At 42.7% G+C, this 20410-nt stretch overlaps 1 protein-coding gene across 3 annotated transcripts in view; it reads right to left on the bottom strand.

Annotated features, from left to right (window-relative positions):
- Positions 1–1516: 1516 nt before the first annotated feature.
- Positions 1517–20410, bottom strand: part of DIP2C (DIP2 acetate--CoA ligase C (putative)) — a 421153-nt gene continuing 402259 nt past the window's right edge. For all 3 annotated transcript variants that reach the window (XM_084859248.1, XM_084859249.1, XM_084859250.1), the window contains 5 exons: positions 15241–15298; positions 13264–13338; positions 11700–11874; positions 10393–10516; positions 1517–5366 (listed from right to left, as the gene is read on the bottom strand). In XM_084859248.1, coding sequence (XP_084715374.1) covers positions 5114–5366; positions 10393–10516; positions 11700–11874; positions 13264–13338; positions 15241–15298 — 685 coding nt within the window. In that variant the 3' untranslated portion in view covers positions 1517–5113. The remainder of the gene's footprint in view (positions 5367–10392; positions 10517–11699; positions 11875–13263; positions 13339–15240; positions 15299–20410) is intronic.

Raw genomic sequence — 20410 nt, 5'->3', positions numbered from 1 at the left:
GGTAGCCCCTCCAGCCCCTTGAAAATGCTACAGAGCCCCACTTTGCACAATCATGGTGGAAGCCACCATGTGTGCTGGTTACGTGCTGGCTGGATTTCCCTAATTATTCACACCACCATGGCTTGCAGTGTCGTCTGAACCTGGGCAGCATGGCTTGTTTGTGGCAGGTAACAACTCTCAAATGACCCCAACCAGAGCCGATGGGTTACGTGAGGGTTGCTGCCCACCCCAAACAAGTCATGCTGCCCAGTTTCAGATGACACAGCAAGCTGAGCTGGTGTGGGTTAAACAGGGAAATCCAACCAGCACGCAAGCATCAGGCGTTCTGGCTTGTTTGGGCCACCATGATTGCGTGAACCAGGCTGGAGTCAGAAGTTCACCCTGCTGAATGGGGTGAACTGCAGAGGATCCCCCCCAATCAGGTGGTGGGACTAGCTGTGAGCAGAGCCCTTCCTCTTGCCGGAGGTCCTTCCTCTTGAGGAAGGCAGATCCTGCATACAGCCCACAGCTTACGGAGCTGATTTCGTTTGTGTGTGTGCATGTGTGCCTGAGGAAGATACTCACCTTTTTCTGGAACAGTGGGGTTGGCAAGACACAACACACCCTCAGTGTTTACACTGGTTACAGTGTCTGGCGAGGAATCGGAACAATTCCTTTGAAGTTATTCACTGGCTCCCCCTCCAGTTCTGAGGCCAGGTATCCCAAGGACCACTGAACCCCATACAAACCTTTCTGTTCTCTGTTTGGCATGTGCTCTCACCTGCAGAGGAGGTGGGTGGTGACTGGAGATCTGCCCCTCTTAAAAGTGAAGTTCCTTAGGCTGTTTTAAGCATCAGGTAAAACTGATTTTATTCACCCAGGCTTTAAAAGTTTTCAGATCTACTGTTGGTTTATTGGTTGCTGTTTTAGAGAGTTTATGATTTCACCTCTTGCTGTGAGATACTGTAAAGCACCTCTTGCTTTAATGCTTTCTTGGCTTTTTACATTGTTGTGATTTGTTGTTTTATTTGATGGTTTAGGGTGCAATCCTATGCATGTTTAGACAGAAAAAAGTCCTACAGCTCCCAGCATGTCTCAACCAGCTTTGCTGGCGGGGGCATGCCAGGAATTGTACAACATTGTGTGTCTAAACATGCATATAGCACTGTACTTTAGTTTACTTTTTACTATTTGTAAGCCACCTCGAAAAAACTTTGAGGTGGATAAAAATACCTAAAACAAAGCAATAAGGCCCACTTATACTACTTGACCAGTGATGTTTATACTTAAAACACCTTAAATGCACATCTAAGAACATAAAGCATTAATCAAACATGTATTTGCAAACCATGAATTACTTAACTCTAGATCCTTGTTGAGTGGGGAGGATTTTTGGGGGGGAGGGGAGAAAGAGAAAAAAAACAACCCCACGTTAACAAAACGTGTTTTCGTTTACAGACGTGTGGGGTAGGGCTCCGGAAAATCTCGTTACAATGGGAAAACACCTTAGCTAATCAATAAAGAAATCTGGTATTTTCAGAGCAACAAAAATAAAAGCTTTTATTTGTTCATTTGAATATAAAACAGGCGTTATCACAGATGTACAAAGCGTACTGGTGGTTTAACATACAAGGAGGTTGCTGTTCGTTTGCACATAAAAATTTTCATTTGAAACTGCGGTTGGCTGAGTTACATGAATTTCTCTAACCAGTCACCACACTCTATGAAATAACGCTGCTAACATTCAACTGATAAAAGGGACAGTCCTCCCTTGGGTAAAGTGTCAAGCAGGATTAAATATATATAATAAACAAGCACCATGAGGAATCTGCTCCTGTTTGATTAGTTTCGTGTTTAAATGTTCATTGTGTACCCTCTTTCTTTCTTTCTTTTTTTTTAGGTGTGCATGTGCATCAGGTTGATTACATGGTTTTGTCTGACTTCAAAAGCACAAGGTCACAAGACAAACATTTTATACATTCTCATGAATGGTTTATCTACAGTACAGTTTCTAATACAGAACAATCCTTCTTTATTGCTGAATCTGATGGTACGTGTGTTTATTTCCTCTCGACTTGCACGACAAAACTAGGAATTCAGTTCATCATCGTTTACCGTCCTAAGTTTCGGAATTTAAACAACCAAAGATGACAGGTTGCAGAAGAGATCAGTTATTAACTGTGTCATACGACTGCATTGCAGTTCTTTGTCATCTTCCCAGGAGTGGAAAGTTGACTTGGTGAAGGTTAGAAGTGATGCTTTAACGAAATGACAGCTAAATTTGTGTTTTGCAGCACTGAGTTCAGCAATAGCAAGGACATCACAAGTTAGTTCATACACTGTAATTATGCTCATAATCAATCAATGGCTTGTCTGAACCTTATAGCAACTTGACATTTTAAAGGGGAAAAAATAGGCTTTATTTTAGGGAACTCAAAAACAAACAAAAAATTCCACTTTGATAAAATGCTTCAGGATTGGTCTTTGGAGCATGAGTAGAAATATTCACAGGGCAAAGAAAAATTGGAAAAGGGGCTTCTGAAAATTAAAGAACAAAAACATTTGCCATGATGAGATGCTCTGTGTTCTACATGCAGACTCAAAACCATCTTTTGTCAAGGAATTCCCCCCTCCCCTGCATTTAAAAAAAAATTGGGGTCTTCAGAACCAAATGAAATCTGCAAAGGTAGACAAAAATATTTCCCTTATACATGTTATATAAAGATCTTGTAGGTTTTGTCCTGCAACCATCTTAGTCATGCATATTCTGTAATCAATGTCAGCAAGGTAACATTATTTTGAACCGTTTAAAAAAAACATTCTTGGACTGCTGTTGTTTGAACTTCACCCTCAGATCACACACAGGTCAACCAGGTTACACTGGGATAAAACCAAAACCAGCATTTAAACAAAATAAGAAAAAAAGGAAGGGAGGGAGGGAGGAAGGAACTAGAAAAGGAAGATTTAATTTACCCAAAGAGAGTTAAGATTTTTTAAAAGGCAGCTGTGATCCATGCATTTTCTGTTCTTCCTCTGTCGGCAGATTCCCTTCGGAACTGAGGGATGAGATTACTCTCAACACCAATTTCAGTTCTTCTGTTTGGCATAAGGATATGTTAGCAGATGCACCAGGCTGTGCCAAATCGATTAGAACAGCTTTTATGCTACTCTCTAACAACAAATGTGTTATAAGAGAGTAAAATTTAAAAACACCTTTCTACAAACAGTGAAGTTGATGGATTGGCAGCCTCCCCCTTGCTCAAACTAAACACAGGCCAGCAGAAAGGCAAATAGATAAAAATGAAAATTCTTGTGCAAAATGACCACCAAAACAACAAACAAAATATTGTCCTTACCACAAGGGGAAAAAAGTAACAACAAAAAAACACCAACTTAAAAAAAAAATGATGACAAATATTGTGCAACAATATTATGCAGCTAAGAAAAACAGTGCTATTCTTCAAACCTGCCTCTTCTAAAAGTCTAACAAGTGTATGAACATACATGCCTGCACAAATATTTATTGTCACCTTCACGGTAAAGAAAAGAATCCTTCGTAGTGCACTGTTAAAAGTCTTTGGCCGCAAGCAAACCCTGTCCTGCTAGGTGCCTAGAAGGCAGGATGTGGAACGGCTCCCCCAGGACCCCATACTGGCTTCCCCCACCAGCGGTGTCCACACTGGGTAGTGCTGCTGTCCTTCCGAGCAGATCTGCCAAGGGTGTTCAGTTGCAGGAGGGGGACCCCATGCCTTCCTCCCAAGCATGGCTGCTCCAAGCTCCTAGACCACAGATAGCAGGAGGAGCAGAGCTATAAGATGGGGAAGAGGAGGGACCAGGAGGCAGGAGACCACTGGATGGGAGGGCTGCAGAGGAAACTCAGTGGCCTGGCCGAGAGACAAAGCAAGCTTGGAAGAGCAGCAGCGTGCTGGATGGGGAGGCAGTAGGTAGGATTGAGGAAACATATCCAAGCGCTGTGCAGGAACCGCTCTACACCCTGTGCTCTGCACCAGGCAGACTGGCAGGATTGCGACCTTAGAAGTTCACTCACTGCCTTGTGGGCAGCAAAATTGGTTTCACTTGCTGGTATCTGGAAGATTCTTTTGAGACAGGGATACTTAGCAATCCAGGACTGCTTTTTCCTCGAAGTTTGTGAATAATGTTTGATTATCTACAGTGGGAAAAGAGACACCATGCAAGTGATGAGTACTGCATCCTTTTAAAACTTTAAAATCTTTTTTTTGTCATTAGTGAATTTATATTTCATATATATATATTCAATGTGATACTATCCACTCAAGATAATACAACCCCTTTGTTTTTATATTAGCAAACATTACAAGAGCTTTAATATTCTTGAATGTTTCTCTTTTATACTTCTAAAGAGATCAAAATAAATTAAAGGTTTTGTACATAATTACAGAAGTAGTTAACTTATTTTATCTTTTTAGTTTAGTACAAAGATATCTGCAAGTTTCTTGCCGAAATACACCTTATTTATAAATTTCTGTTCATTCTAACACTAATATTCAAAGGCTCTTTTTGCCTTTGTACTTTCAGCATTTCCAGGAGAGAAAGCTGTTAAAAACTCTAATTAGAGAAGGTGCTGTTTTGGGTATTTTCCTCGTACCTCAATGTAGTTTCCTAAGACAATGGAATAGAAAATGGCTTAAAATTAGTAATGGATCCATATTGGAAAATATTTTTATGGACATTTAAAAACAAGCAAACCAAAAACAATTCAGTCACATTATGAGCTGTTCAAAAATATCCACTTGGAGGGCAGATTAAAAAAAAATTAGCTACTTCAGTTTAACATAAAATACAAAGCCATATTACTTAGAAAGCAGTATCATCCCAATAAGCAAAAAATAATCTTTTTTTAAAAAGTCTAATAATGGGCTTTTGAACAAACTGAAGGCAGTACCCCAAAGTCCTTCTGTGCTAAAATGTAGTGGTAAAAGAAACACATTTCACATTTTATGTCCTGCCAATAATGAGCACTTCAGTAAGTCATAATAGAAACAGTTCCAATCTGAAGAGCATCACTTTCTTATCAGCACATTGTTTTGTGTACGTCAAAAAAAATGTTTTATACATCTAGAGTAAAGTCCATGGAAGCCTTAGAGATGCAAGACTACATGTTGTAGGCCACATAGATGGGATCTAGTTGGTCCGCCAAAAATCCGTCTCGTAGGTGCATGCGTTGTTTCTCTCCACGGGAGTTGATAGGGATTACACCAACGTCCACCACCACCACCACCCCTACAATCAGGTAATGTTCCTCCAGGACCACATTGGTGACCAAAGGAACCAGGTCTAAGGCTTCTTGCTCCGATCCGTCCAGCTCAACAACAACAACCAACAAATTTGTCCAGGTAAAAACCGCACTGAAATGCAAGGAGGAAACACTCATCAGAATTCAGTGTGTGATTCACCACCTTAATTTTAAAATATAAAATCTATACACAGAGCTATAGATGATTCCCGAGGTTGTCCTACTCCACCTTTTGGGGATGATACCTAAGATACTTTGACTTTCTTGAAGGAAGGAAATGATTGAAGTGAAAAGAAAGCCCAAATGTGTTATTCTCAGTGCCTGACACCTTGGACATTAAAGCTTAAATGTATGTAGAATAGGAATATAGTCAGACCATGGGTCCATCTAGCCCAGTATTGTCAACACTGACTGGCAGCAGTGGGTCTCCAGGGTTTCAGGCAGGATGCTTTCTTAGCCCTAGCTGGAGATCCCGGGGATTGAACCTGGGACCATCTGGTTGCAAAGTAGATGCTCTACCACTGAGCTATGGCCTCTCCCTCTAAAGATCAGTGACCATTCACAAACCAATATTGATAATACAAACAATGCCAGGATGTTTGTGCTATCATCAACACTGCTTTGTGAATGGACACTGTGCTTACTTTATATACATTTACACTGTGATCCTGTGTATGTCTACTCAGAAGTAAGCCCCATTAAGTTCAATGGGACTTACTCCCAGGAAAGTGTATACAGGAATGCAACCTCAATGTAATTGTCACACTCTGTATTTTTTGCATTTCATATTCCTTTGACTTCACTATTTACATTATTTTTTCTACCACACATATGTATATATATCATATGTGTGTCTATATCTATATCATCTATGTCTATGTCTATCTATCTGCTAACTGGCACTGGAGGAGAGTGACCTGGAGCAAAGGTACAGCCAGCACAGGCAGGATTAAAGTGCTGCCTTCCCCTTCACTGCTCTCAACTGCCCATGCTGGAGGCTGCTTTTCTTTTTAAAAAGAACAGCACCAGGGCTCTAATATGTGCACTTGTGCTTATCATGTGATTAGGCTCCCACGGACAAACCAAACTGGAGAGTTTAATGTTTTATATCACATGCAGACATATAGTCTTTCCAGAGTGCCCTTTTTGCCCTAGCCTGGAGTAAAACCTGGTATGAATTTGTCTGCAATTATCTAGGATTCTGTTAGGATTGTAGAATGTATCCATCATAAACACAGCTCTTAAAAAAAGCATGCTTGTGTGTGCGTGCGCGTGTATATGCAGGCACAAGAGGGTCCGTTCTATAGTATACCAAAGGCCTCTAAAATGAAAGGGACAACTGAAATGTGCAGAAATTGCACAGGTGGAATCCACACTATCAACAGCTGGGATCACCTCCTTTCTTCTCATTGTGTGCTCATATGTGATAAGGTAAATCACATCTAGTATCATAATAACTGGCCTTCGTGATACTGGTGTTTACTAAGAAAAAGACAAAATTTAAAATAAAAATAGCCATGGAAACTCCATGCTTGCAAGCAAGAACAGGCCATGTCTGTAGCACTAAGTAGAGTTCTATGCCCATGTTTTTTAAATCACCCAAGTGACCCCAAGATACTCATCAGAGACTACATCACCACCCCATACACCCCCCATCAGTGACTACATCACCACCTCCACCCCACCTGCAACAGGTGAAACAGTATGGGTTGGATACTTAGAGTAGCCCTATTGAAGTCAGTGGTACTTAACTTAGTCATGACTAACTTAACTCTGTTTGATTTCAGTGGGGCTACGCTAAATATCCCCTTCATGGATCACTGCCTTATTGTGGCGAAGGGGCTTGCGTAACTCAGTGAAGCCATAAGCTATGCCGTGCAGGGCTACCCAAGACGGACAGGTCATGGCAGAGAGTTCTGACAAAATGTGGTCCACTGGAGAAGGAAATGGCAACCCACTCCAGTATTCTTGCCAAGAAAACACCATGGAACATATCACAAGGCTAAAAGATATGACGCCGGAAGATGAGCCCCTCAGGTCGGAAGGTGTCCAATATGCTACTGGGGAAGAGCAGAGGGTATTTCCAAGTAGCGCCAGAAAGAGTGAAGCGGCTGGGCCAAACCCGAAAGGACACTCAGCTGTGGATGTGTCTGGTGGTGAAAAGAAAATCCGATGCTGTAAAGAACAATATTGTTTAGGAACCTGGAATGTCAGATCAATGAATCAAGGTAAGCTGGAGGTGGTCAAACATGAGATGGCAAGATTGAACATCGACGTCTTGGGAATCAGCGAACTAAAATGGACAGGCATGGGCGAATTTAATTCAGGTGACCATCATATCTACTATTGTGGGCAAGAATCCCTTAGAAGAAATGGAGTAGCACTCATAGTCAACAAAAGGGTGGGAAAAGCAGTACTGGGGTACAATCTTAAAAATTATAGAATGATCTCAGTACGAATCCAAGGCAAACCATTCAACATCACAGTAATTCAAGTCTATGCCCCAACCACTGAGGCCGAAGAAGCTGAGGTTGATCGGTTCTATGAAGACCTACAACACCTTCTAGAACTAACACCAAAAAAAGATGTCCTCTTTATCATAGGGGATTGGAATGCTAAAGTAGGAAGTCAAGAAATCACCGGGATAACAGGCAGGCATGGCCTTGGTGTACAAAATGAAGCAGGACAAAAGCTAATAGAGTTTTGCCAAGAGAACATGCTGATCATAACAAACACTCTTTTCCAACAGCACAAGAGACGACTCTACACATGGACGTCACCAGATGGTCAATATCGAAATCAGATTGATTATGTCCTTTGCAGCCAAAGATGGAGAAGCTCCATACAGTCAGTAAAAACAAGACCTGGAGCTGACTGTGGCTCAGATCATGAGCTGCTTCTTGCAAAATTTCGTCTTAAATTGAAGAATGTCGGGAAAACCACTAAACCGTTCAGGTATGACCTAAATCATATCCCTGATGAATATACAGTGGAGGTGAGGAATAGATTTCAGGGATTAGACCTGATAGACAGAGTGCCTGAGGAACTATGGACGGAGGTCCGTAACATTGTTCAGGAGGCAGCAACGAAATCCACCCCAAAGAAAAAGAAATGCAAGAAAGCCAAGTGGCTGTCTGATGAGGCTTTACAAGTAGCTCACGAAAGAAGGGAAGCGAAAAGCAAGGGAGAAAGGGGAAGATATACCCAACTGAATGCAGAGTTCCAGAGAATAGCAAGGAGAGACAAGAAGGCCTTCTTAAATGAACAATGCAAAGAAATCGAGGAAAACAACAGAATGGGAAAGACTCGAGATCTCTTCAAGAAAATTGGAGATCTCAAGGGAACGTTTTGTGCAAAGACGGGCATGATAAAGGACAAAGAAGGCAGGGACCTAACAGAAGCAGATGAGATTAAGAAGAGGTGGCAAGAATACACAGGAGAACTATACAGGAAAGATCTGAATGTCCCTGATAGCCACGATAGTGCGGTCACTGAACTTGAGCCGGACATCCTAGAGAGTGAAGTCAAGTGGGCCTTAGGAAGCATTAGTAACAACAAAGCTAGCGGAGATGACAGTATTCCAGCCGAGCTATTTAAAATCCTAAAAGATGATGCTGTTAAAGTGCTGCATTCAATATGCCAACAAATCTGGAACACTCAACAGTGGCCACAAGACTGGAAAAGGTCAGTTTACATTCCAATTCCAAAGAAGGGCAATGCCAAAGAGTGTTCAAACTACCGCACAATTGCGCTCATTTCACATGCCAGCAAGGTGATGCTCAAAATCCTACAAGATAGGCTTCAGCAGTATGCGAACCGAGAACTACCGGAAGTACAAGCTGGGTTTCGAAGAGGCAGAGGAACTAGAGATCAAATCGCCAACATTCGCTGCATCATGGAGAAAGCAAGAGAATTCCAGAAAAACGTCTATTTCTGCTTCATTGACTACGCTAAAGCCTTTAATTGTGTGGATCACAACAAACTGTGGCAAATTCTTAAAGTGATGGGAGTACCAGACCACCTTACCTGTCTCCTGAGAAACCTGTACGAGGGTCAAGAAGCAACAGTAAGAACCAGAGATGGAACAACCGATTGGTTCAAAATTGGGAAAGGAGTACGACAAGGCTGCATATTGTCACCCTGCTTATTTAACTTATATGCAGAGTACATCATGAGAAATGCCGGGTTGGATGAATCAGAGGTCGGAATTAAGATTGCCAGGAGAATTATCAACAACCTCCGATATGCAGACAATACCACCCTAATGGCAGAAAGCGAAGAGGATCTCAAGAGCCTCTTGTTGAGGGTGAAAGAGGAGAGTGCAAAAGCTGGTTTGAAACTCAACGTTAAAAAAACTAAGATCATGTCATTTGGCCCTATCACTTCCTGGCATATAGAAGGGGAAGAAATGGAAGCAGTGACAGATTTTACTTTCTTGGGCTCCAAGATCACCGCAGACGGTGACTGTAGCCATGAAATTAAAAGACGCTTGCTCCTTGGGAGGAAAGCTATGGCCAACCTAGACAGCATAGTAAGAAGCAGAGACATCACCTTGCCGACAAAGGTCCGTCTAATCAAAGCTATGGTTTTCCCAGTAGTAATGTATGGCTGTGAGAGCTGGACTATATGGAAGGCTGAGCGCCGAAGAATTGATGCTTTCGAACTGTGGTGCTGGAGAAGACTCTTACGAGTCCCCTGGACTGCAAGGAGGTCAAATCAGTCCATCCTAAAGGAAATCAACCCTGAGTGCTCATTGGAAGGACAGATAATGAAGCTGAAGCTCCAATATTTTGGCCACCTAATGCGAAGAGAAAACTCCCTGGAAAAGACCCTGATGCTGGGAAAGACTGAAGGCAAAAGGAGAAGGGGACGGCAGAGGATGAGATGGCTAGATAGCATCACGGATGCAATGAATATGAACTTGAGCACGCTCCGGGAGAGAACGCAGGACAGGAAGGCCTGGCGTGCTATGGTCCATGGGGTCACAAAGAGTCGGACACGACTGAACGACTGAACAACAACAACGCTAAAAATGGCCAAGTCTGGTTCCAAATCTTAAGAGTCACAAGTATGATATTGTGCATAGACATGTGTGTGCACAGTCACACACACAAGACAAGGCATGACACAGCACTTACCACTCCGTAATGCTTTTGTGAGCTCTAATTACAGACGTCTCGATGTCTATGGGGTGGTACCTCATTCCTCTCAATTCCATGGCTTCATCTAATGCACCTACCACATAAAGTGCATCATGTCGCTCTGGTTTCAAGAGAGGGAAAAACGAAAATATATGAATTGTTAAATCACTTACAGTAGACAAGCATAAGCACATCAGTGCCACTGGAATGTTTTGGCTTTGCTTTCATAGTCCATGGATTGGATCCAGAATCTGTCTTCTGCAGGAGAAAGGTCTCTGCTCACTCTGTCCAATTTGGGGGGACTCCCCCCCACGCCCCCAGCATCCCATCCGGTACTGTCTCCTGACTCTCTGTGTTGCATTTGTAGGGGGCTGCAGGGGCTGCCATGGGAATGAGGGGGTGGGGAAGTCCACTTCCATCAACACAGTTGATGCCGTGAAAATCTGGATTTTCCCCATGTGTTTAAGTTAATTGCATTCAATGTTATTACACATTGAATTACATGCAAGACAGCCAACATAGTAAAACTGAAAGACGTATCAATACAAAATAAGGCTATGACAAGAACCTGGGACCTTTAGCATGCAACGGATGTGCTCTACCACTGAGCTACATCTCCCTGACTGTGCAGCCAGTGGAGAGCCAATGGATCAGTGGTGGAGAATATGCATGGCATGTTGTAGGTCAGGGGTGTGAAACATTTCAGCCTGATTTCAAAGAAGCTCAATTTCGGAGAAGCTTGGGGGCTGCATCCGGGTGGTGGGCGGAGCCAAAGGCAGAAGGGGTGGGGCTAAAGAAAGGGGTCAGGCCCCAAATACCAAAATATTTTAGCTTAAAGCTTACTGCTAGTAGTTTTGGCATACTTTGCATGCAAAGAGTCCCAGGTTCAGGTAGGGCTTGGAAAGATTCACATCTGACACCCTGGAAGTCAGTGGACAATACTCAGTAAGATGGACCAAAGATGTAAGGCAGCTTCCTATGTAACATTCTTTATCAAAGAAGGTTAGGAACCGGTGTTTAAACCAAGGGGGAACGTTTTATTTGACATGTTGTCAGTTCTCGGCCTCTCTATGCAGGAGAATATCTGCAAAAAATATGTACAAGCAATTTTTCAGTCTCCTCTCTCATGTCAGATTACAGAAACCATGTTCAGGGTTCCCACGTCTGGGAAAGTGGAGCTCAGTTCCACAAGTCAGAGTGGGGGAAAGTCAGAGCTATTGAGAAAACACTGAGTATGCTGCAGAGACTGTCTACGAGACTTTAAAACTGTGCTCAGCTCACAAACCTTTGACAAGAAAACTTACCTCCATTTGCATCTGTAAGTTCTGTTCTTCTCAGGAATCCCAAGTAGCCAGTCCGCGCCCAGATGGTTTGCGTGTCTCCAAAACTAAGTCTTGAGTTAAAATGATCTGACTGTAAGGATTCATCACCATAGATAGTAAAGTAGCCACTGGCATTGTGCGCACTATGAACCCATATCTAGGTGGGGGGGAAAAAGTTATGTTTTCATTGCATGGAAGAGCCTTGACAATAGTCTGCTGCAGACATATTAAACACTTGGCCTGTATAACAGAATCGTTCAAGAAGCCAAATACTGATTCAGCAGTCAGCTTTCCTTACTAAGGAAAATACAACCCTTTGTATTTTGTGCATGTGCTGGCCTACAAACTGAAACCAGGTATGCAAGTAGAAAAGCCAGTTTACAGCCAGTTTACATAAATTATCCATAGTAGTTCTATGGCAGAGATAATGGCTGGGATCCAAAGAACTATGTGGACGAGAAAATGCATGAGCAAGGCTAGTGCCACCTTTGAGGCACCCCTGAGAAAAGTGCCCTCCTCCACCCCACCACCCCAGTTGTAAGCACCAGTTTGTGGTGGGCAGGGGTCCTTTCTTATGGTTCATTTTTTTTTACAGTTTTATTTGGGGATCAGGCATGCTTTGAATGCTGGTCAAGACTGCAGCTACCCTCCATCTTCTTTTCCCCACAATGCAGTGGGGCCCAGAGGCATTCTTGGGAAAAGCCGAGGATAGAGCTGCAGTCTCAAATGGCACTTTATTTCTTAGCTCATCTACTGCCCATGTGTGTGTGCGCGCTTGTGTTATATGTAATGAAAAAGGGATGCCAGTAGCTGGCATCAGCCTGAGTGGGCTCTCCTATGGACCCTGGCTTTTGCCCCACCATGCCAGGTGGTGATGCCAAGTCTGTATATTAGTGTTCCATGAACCTTGTGCAACCAGTAATGGAAGATTACAGGATTATGGTCTAATGGACCATAAAATGGTCCTGAAATAGTTTGTGAAAAAGAACTTCTCTGGATTGAGATGGGGGTGTTACTTTTCTCACACAATGCTCTTTCATTAGGTTGCAAACAGCCCTGCCATGCATGGAGGAGGATTTCCCCTTAATAGAAGGGTCCAAGCCCAATGACTAAATGAGTCTCACAGAAACATAAACTTTTTACAGTATGAATGACTTTTGCTCTATATTACTAAAATAATGTGTATGTATGGAGTGTGCATGTAAGAAATAACTCTGCAGTGCTACGTATTTGCCCAAATCAGTAATATTCTTGTTAGACTGTGCCTGAAAGAAGAATTAAGTGGGTAGGAAAAATTTGAATGAAGGAACCAGCAGACTTTTAAAAAAGAAGAACCACCTAGAAATGGTTCTCATCCGTGACAAGGCAAAGTAGCTTGTAACTTGGCTGCTATTCATTTCACACCTCTACATAAAACTATGTGGTACATACATGGTAGAGCAGGGTGTCTGTCATACATTTAATAAGGAAAGCTGTTAGGGAAGGCAGATAGCTTTTAATCAAGTCATGCAATTCAGTACCAACTGAGGCACAGCGTGTGACTCACCTCTCCAAGATGAGAATCTCCCAGGGGCCCCTTTGTTTCTGGATTTGCAATAATGATACGAACTCCAGGGAGGATCTATTAAAAGACAAAATGAGTCATATTTGGTTAGGAGCCAGATGATGTACATATCCGTTTTATGCAACCATAACTTTCCTTCTTGTCCCCCGAAGAGACTCTTACAGAAGGCTTAAAACAAGCCTTTTAATAGAGGTTGGCACCATAGCTAAGCCTTGCAAACTTATTATGAATTGTATTTTCATCCATACAATTGTATTTTCATGCAATACATGAATTGCGTAAGTCATCAGTCTTCACCTTTTCACTTATGCCCAAGGTAACCACCACCAACGATAACAATGATGGAAATGGGCTAGTGCACGGTGGTAGATCACACGCTTTGCATGCAAAAGGCCCCAGGTTAAATCCCTAGTATTGCCAGATGGGATGGGAAATACTGGGCTAGACGGACCAATTGTCTGGTTCACAATAAGGCAGCTTCCTATGCTACTAAGATGAATCCCTGGTTGCTTATAGGCAAGCTGCAAAAATATCTAATGGCTTGTAAGATTCTGCTTTGGGATAACCGCCAAAGCCCACAGAAATATTTCACACTGATGGATCATGCATACAACTTAATTGACTCCAATCTCATGGGTCACAAGTGTCCAGAATCCAGTTGCTATTCACAAAAGTCAACTTCCAGCAAGCGGCATAGATGACTCAATCTACACAAATTTTTTTTGTAGGTATGCAACCACAGGGAAGATCAACTGAAGTTAGTATCGTATCTGCAAAGTATTACATCAATCCAACCTGGTCCCAAGAAAGTGTTAGTTAAAATTCTTACTACAAACATTCTCATCAAAGTCCCTATTTCTAGGGTAGCTGGGCTGGTATCATCTACCATGTCCCAAAGGCTGAAGACCGACAATACCCTTACTGGACCATTGAAAAGTAGTATTTAATTTATACAATTATTTATATTATTTATTTATTTAAAACATTTGTATCCCGCCCTATATCATTAAGATCTCAGGGTGGCATACAGATAAAATCAATTTAAATAGTATAAAACTATAAATAATTTAAACAGCTAAAATCATATTAAACCATTAAACAAACTAATACCATTAAAAATCTAAAACAGTAAGACAGTTAAAACAATGCGCAACTTTAGGGAATGCATTTAGCTCTCAAAGGCTTTGGTAAAAAGCTATGTTTTAACTTAGCGTTGAAATGAAACCAATGTAAGTGCCAATTGGGCCTCTAAGGGGAGGGCATTCCACAACTGGGGTGCCACAGCAGAGAAGACCCTCTCCCATGTCACACCATAATGTATTTCTCACACTGGTGGGACACAGAGGAGGGCCCCTCCAACAGATCTCAGTCCTCAGACTGGCATATATATCGCACTTCGACTTTCAAAAGGGCTGTCTCTGGTATCTATGAAACAGGTTTTGCAGATCACTGAAATAACTGCACACACCCACAAAACAAACAAAAGGAACTATGTCTTTCTCATACCATCTTCAACACACCGGAGACCTCACCCCACCCCAAACAAATCCCGGAAGACTAGTGTATATGGTTGAAATATTAGGGACACTTCAGTTGTACCAAATGCGTAATGTTACCATACTGGGAAAACTGTATTCATACCAGTCATGGCACTGATGTCACATCTTACCCGACTCAAAGATTATGGAGTGGGAAGAAGGCACAATGTGAATTACATCAGCTCAACACACATATGAGTATCCTGGAGCTTCTACTGCAGACATGGCTAAAGAACAGCCTTCCCCAATCTGGTTCCCTCCAGAAATGTTGGACTGAAATTCCATGCTGGCTGGGAATGATTGGAGTTGCAGTCCAACACATCTGGAGAGCACCAGATTGGGGAAGGCTGCCATAGAAGATCCCATCTGTGAAACAACAGAGTAATTTCAAAATAAATGTATAGAGATTTAAAATGTTTACCTTTCCTGATTCCATGAGGGGCAAACTATGAGGGGATCCTCTTTCTACTAAGCGCACCCTGAAAAACAAAACAATGATGATGAATGCACAAAAATTGCAGTAATTGCATAGAAATGTAATCTACACCATTAGTCTTCAAGCACTTGAATTTCACCCACTGCCACACTGCAGACTTGTTTCTGGCTCTCCCCACAGCAAGCAGACCAGGTTCAGACTTCCCCGGTAGGCAGAAGATACAACTTTTGAGACTAAAGCTACAATCCTATACTCACTTACTGAGAAGGGAAAATGGATCCTGAAGGGCAAGTCCTGGGCCCTCAGCAAAAATGGCATAGGGATAGGTTTGGATGGAAAATAATGATATTTCATGGAAAAAGGAAGGAGCAAGTTGATTCTCTTCTTGCCCTGCACCAGCCAAATCTGGAGACACTCAGGGCCATACTACACGCTACATTAATTGCATCATGTGTAGCTGAGCCTGACTGGTTTTTTAACTTGAGTGTAACTGCGCATGGCCCCATTTCCGACTGGGATCAGCACGCACCGGAAGGGGAAAATTAAACCTTCATCTCCCTCATTTTCTCCCATTTTCTCCCGAGTCTCCCACTGACTCACGGCAGTCAATGGAGCCTTTTTTCTTTTTTACCCCCACCCCCAGTGGAATTTTGGAGAAAAAATTGGGTTAATCCTCTCCTCCCAGTGCGCGATGGTCTTGATCCAAATTAGCGCAGTGCTCAGTTACACAAAAATAAAGAAAACAATCAGCTCTGATACACGCTACACAATTAACGTAATGTGTAGTTTGGCCTGTAATTCCTTTGCCAGCAGTGATCACTAGTCTATGTAGAATTGTTTGTTTACCTTATGGAATATTATGCTTTTGTATATCTGAGGTGGAAAGCAGAAAACTTGAGTAATTTATATTTATCAGTTCTTCCAAACTAGTAATTTTCCAGCCAAACAACAATATATTGTAAGCCTGCATAATCTTGCGCACACACATACACCCTGCCGCTTGTCTGAGTACTCCTTTGGCAAATTGAATTATAGGTAGTTTTAATGGCTTTTAATGAATCACTTAAATTGTCTTCATATGTATTATTTTGAAGTTGTTCATTACTTTGGGGTTCCTCACAGTCTAAAAAGATGGGATGGGAAAACTCCCCAATGTAAAATTATTTCGGCGGTCATGCAAACATGCAAGTGTGGAAGGTACTTATAGGTACTTTTAATTTTTTTTATGATGCAACCTTCCCCCAAGGAGCTAAGGGCTGCATATACGGTGTTGTCTGCTGATAACCTTGTGGGGTAGGCTGAGAGATGACTGCCAAGATAAACCAACGGGCCTTGTAGCTGAATGGTGATTTGAACCCAGGACTTTCTTAGTTAAAATGTCCAACATGCTATTCACTGGAGCACACCAGCTGTGTCCAAAGCTGCTCTGAATGATTCACACAACAGATGACTGAGAGGGGAGGATTGTAATAAGATCTTCCCCATGGCCTGTTCCCCATCTTTGAAGAACAGTTAACAGCCACTTTTAAAAAATAGAAGAGGCACAGCTTTAAATGAGTACCGATATTTCCAAAGATATTAGAGTACAGGGGGAAAAAGGATAAACCGAGCAATAAATTCCTGCCCATAAAATCAAGGGACCTTCAGAAGGTTTTTTTTTAAAAAATTGAGTCTTAAACCACTCCTACACAGGTTTTACAGGGAAAGTTGATCATGTAGAGCACCGCATTCCTGTCTTAAGAAAACCCCAACAAAAGGTGTGCTCAGCCAAGTCACAAATCCCTTTTCCCGCAACGTATCTTTAAATCGCAGTGCCCAACTGAGCATCCGTGCTGTGATTTCATGAGATCTGTCAAACCGGCATCGATCGCAAATGCTGCCCCAAACATCATCGCAATGGCAGGCGAAGAGCAAGAGCAAGGGGGAAAGCTGCTCAGCTGGCATTTCGGTGGAGCCTAGGAAGCGGCCGCAGGTGGCGCTGAGCAATTTGGCGCATGCTGTGGGAGACCAGTAGATGTGGGAAGAAAGGAGGCAGGAGCACTGACAGCAGGTGAGACCCTCTGAAATACGGGTTATGAATTATACAAAACATGACTATGGAGAGCCAACATGGGGTTATGCTTCTATAACCATCACGTAATAACCATCGATTTAGTAATCTAGAAATGCCACCTGAAAAACCAAGATCCAAACCTTTTAAATAGCTACATTTCTTTTTCTGACAGAAGTAGTTAAAAAGTGTTTATACCAGTGTAATGCATTTTCTTGGCTTCACACTGGCCGCGTCCGCACTTTCTGGTAAACCTTAGTTTAGCGTGATGTCGATGTGCAGGAACAAGCTGCAGCAAGCCTTGGGTCCGTGTGCTTCCTCTCCCTTCTTATCCTGAAGACGTTTGGAAGCTTTTGCTTTGTCTTGCCATCCAAAGCAGCAAACTGTGGTTCACATTAAGGATGGTTAGTTTCAAACGAGTCAGCTTCAAACAATGGTTTTTGAGGCTGGCTTGTGGAAACCAACCATAGGTAATGTTAACCACAGTTCAGTATGACACAAGAAACTGTGGTTAACTAAAAGCGAAAGCTTTCAAACTCCTTCTCTTGGCCACATGGGAGGATGTGGAAAGGGGACGTGGGAGTGCACAAACCTAAGGCCAGTGAGAATGAGCTATCTGAGAGGAAATTTTTATACTATCTACTAGTTCCCCTTTCTCTTCATAGACTCAGTGCCTCAAAAATAGGGTAAGTAAAGTCAGGTTACAAATGAGTGGATATTCATTGTGATTCAGGGTTAGAAAGCTGACAATGCAACCTTAATTTCATGCAATGCTAACACAATGAACATTGGAGTAGTCATATTAAATTGGTTATGAAGTTAAAGGATGGTTACCAGATCCAGATCTAATGGTAGCTCAACATCAGATGGAATAGTAACCAATATAGGATTTGGGAAGCTATCAGAATCTTGCTCAAGGTGGCAGGACTGTCAATTTGCTTCAACAGGGAATGAGATGTGGAGGAACTAGGAGTCAGTTCACACCTTTGAGAACTAATAATTCTATACTTGTGATGGGCAGTGCACTCACAGCTGCACCCTACACCTGCACATTAACACAGAACAGATCTGCATATCCCCAATTCCTGCTATTTGTCTACCTCAAAAACAGAAGGGTGGAAGGACTGCAAAAATGTAATAGCATTGTTTATGTATGTAGACCTATGGCACCACCTGCCATGAAGAATTGTGACTTAGGTGCATGAGCCATCCCTATGCAGTTTATCACCGCCACACTTCTTGACTTTCCTTATTTACTAGGGGTTCGATCCAGGATCTGCCTTCCATTGATGGAAGGGTGCTGCTTACAGAAGGTGCCTCTGCCCAATTTTCAGGGATCCCCCCTGCCTGGACACCACTGCTCGCCCATTCAGCAGAGTCCCCTGACCCTCTGTGTAGCATTTTCAGGGGGGCCGGTGGGGCTGCTGTGAGGATGAGGGGAAGGGGAAGTCTGCTTCCCCCAGCCCAGTTGCACATGCCTAAATCTGGATCTGACCTCCATTTCTAATCTGCCCTAAATACATAGGCAAAGGCCAGGTAACACAACAAGAAGGGGAAAAATCACTGCAAAATACAGTAGACAGCATGTGTCCAATATTAAGGACACACACTGAAAAATATACATACTAAAATAACTCAAGTGATATTCATTCTAACACCAGCTGCTCAGGTGTTTACCAAGCAGAAAGGTCTTACATCAAAGCCAAAAGCTTGGGAACAACTATATAGAATATCTCTGTACATGTGTTTGTTGTCTGCATTTCTTAGACACTACTATAGATCTTAGCCTAAGAATCAGAACAGGGTACAAGAAAGAAGCCAATTTCTAAACTGTTCAGGGCCCAAATCATTCAAGATTTTTTCAACACTTGGTGCTTTTTTCACATGCCAGCAAGGTGATGCTCAAAATCCTACAAGCTAGGCTTCAGCAGTATGCGAACCGAGAACTACCGGAAGTACAAGCTGGGTTTCGAAGAGGCAGAGGAACTAGAGATCAAATCGCCAACATTCGCTGCATCATGGAGAAAGCAAGAGAATTCCAGAAAAATGTCTATTTCTGCTTCATTGACTACGCTAAAGCCTTTGATTGTGTGGATCACAACAAACTGTGGCAAATTCTTAAAGTGATGGGAGTACCAGACCACCTTACCTGTCTCCTGAGAAACCTGTACGAGGGTCAAGAAGCAACAGTAAGAACCAGAGATGGAACAACCGATTGGTTCAAAATTGGGAAAGGGGTACGACAAGGCTGCATATTGTCACCCTGCTTATTTAACTTATATGCAGAGTACATCATGAGAAATGCTGGGTTGGATGAATCAGAGGTCAGAATTAAGATTGCTGGGAGAATTATCAACAACCTCCGATATGCAGACAATACCACCCTAATGGCAGAAAGCGAAGAGGATCTCAAGAGCCTCTTGTTGAGGGTGAAAGAGGAGAGTGCAAAAGCTGGTTTGAAACTCAACATTAAAAAAACGAAGATCATGGCATCTGGCCCCATCACTTCCTGGCATATAGAAGGGGAAGAAATGGAAGCAGTGACAGATTTTACTTTCTTGGGCTCCAAGATCACCGCAGACGGTGACTGTAGCCATGAAATTAAAAGACGCTTGCTCCTTGGGAGGAAAGCTATGGCCAACCTAGACAGCATAGTAAGAAGCAGAGACATCACCTTGCCGACAAAGGTCCGTCTAATCAAAGCTATGGTTTTCCCAGTAGTAATGTATGGCTGTGAGAGCTGGACTATAAGGAAGGCTGAACGCCGAAGAATCGATGCTTTCGAACTGTGGTGCTGGAGAAGACTCTTACGAGTCCCCTGGACTGCAAGGAGGTCAAATCAGTCCATCCTAAAGGAAATCAACCCTGACTGCTCATTGGAAGGACAGATAATGAAGCTGAAGCTCCAATATTTTGGCCACCTAATGCGAAGAGAAAACTCTCTGGAAAAGGCCCTGATGCTGGGAAAGACTGAAGGCAAAAGGAGAAGGGGACGGCAGAGGATGAGATGGCTAGATAGCATCACGGATGCAATGAATATGAACTTGAGCACGCTCCAGGAGAGAGCGCAGGACAGGAAGGCCTGGCGTGCTATGGTCCATGGGG

The sequence above is a fragment of the Heloderma suspectum genome, chromosome 5 (assembly GCF_057233095.1).
Source record: "Heloderma suspectum isolate Gila_16-S chromosome 5, 16-S_ref, whole genome shotgun sequence".
Classification (NCBI taxonomy): domain Eukaryota; kingdom Metazoa; phylum Chordata; class Lepidosauria; order Squamata; family Helodermatidae; genus Heloderma; species Heloderma suspectum.
Note: the sequence above shows the minus strand (reverse complement) of the source record. Positions and strands in the feature narration are given on the sequence as shown.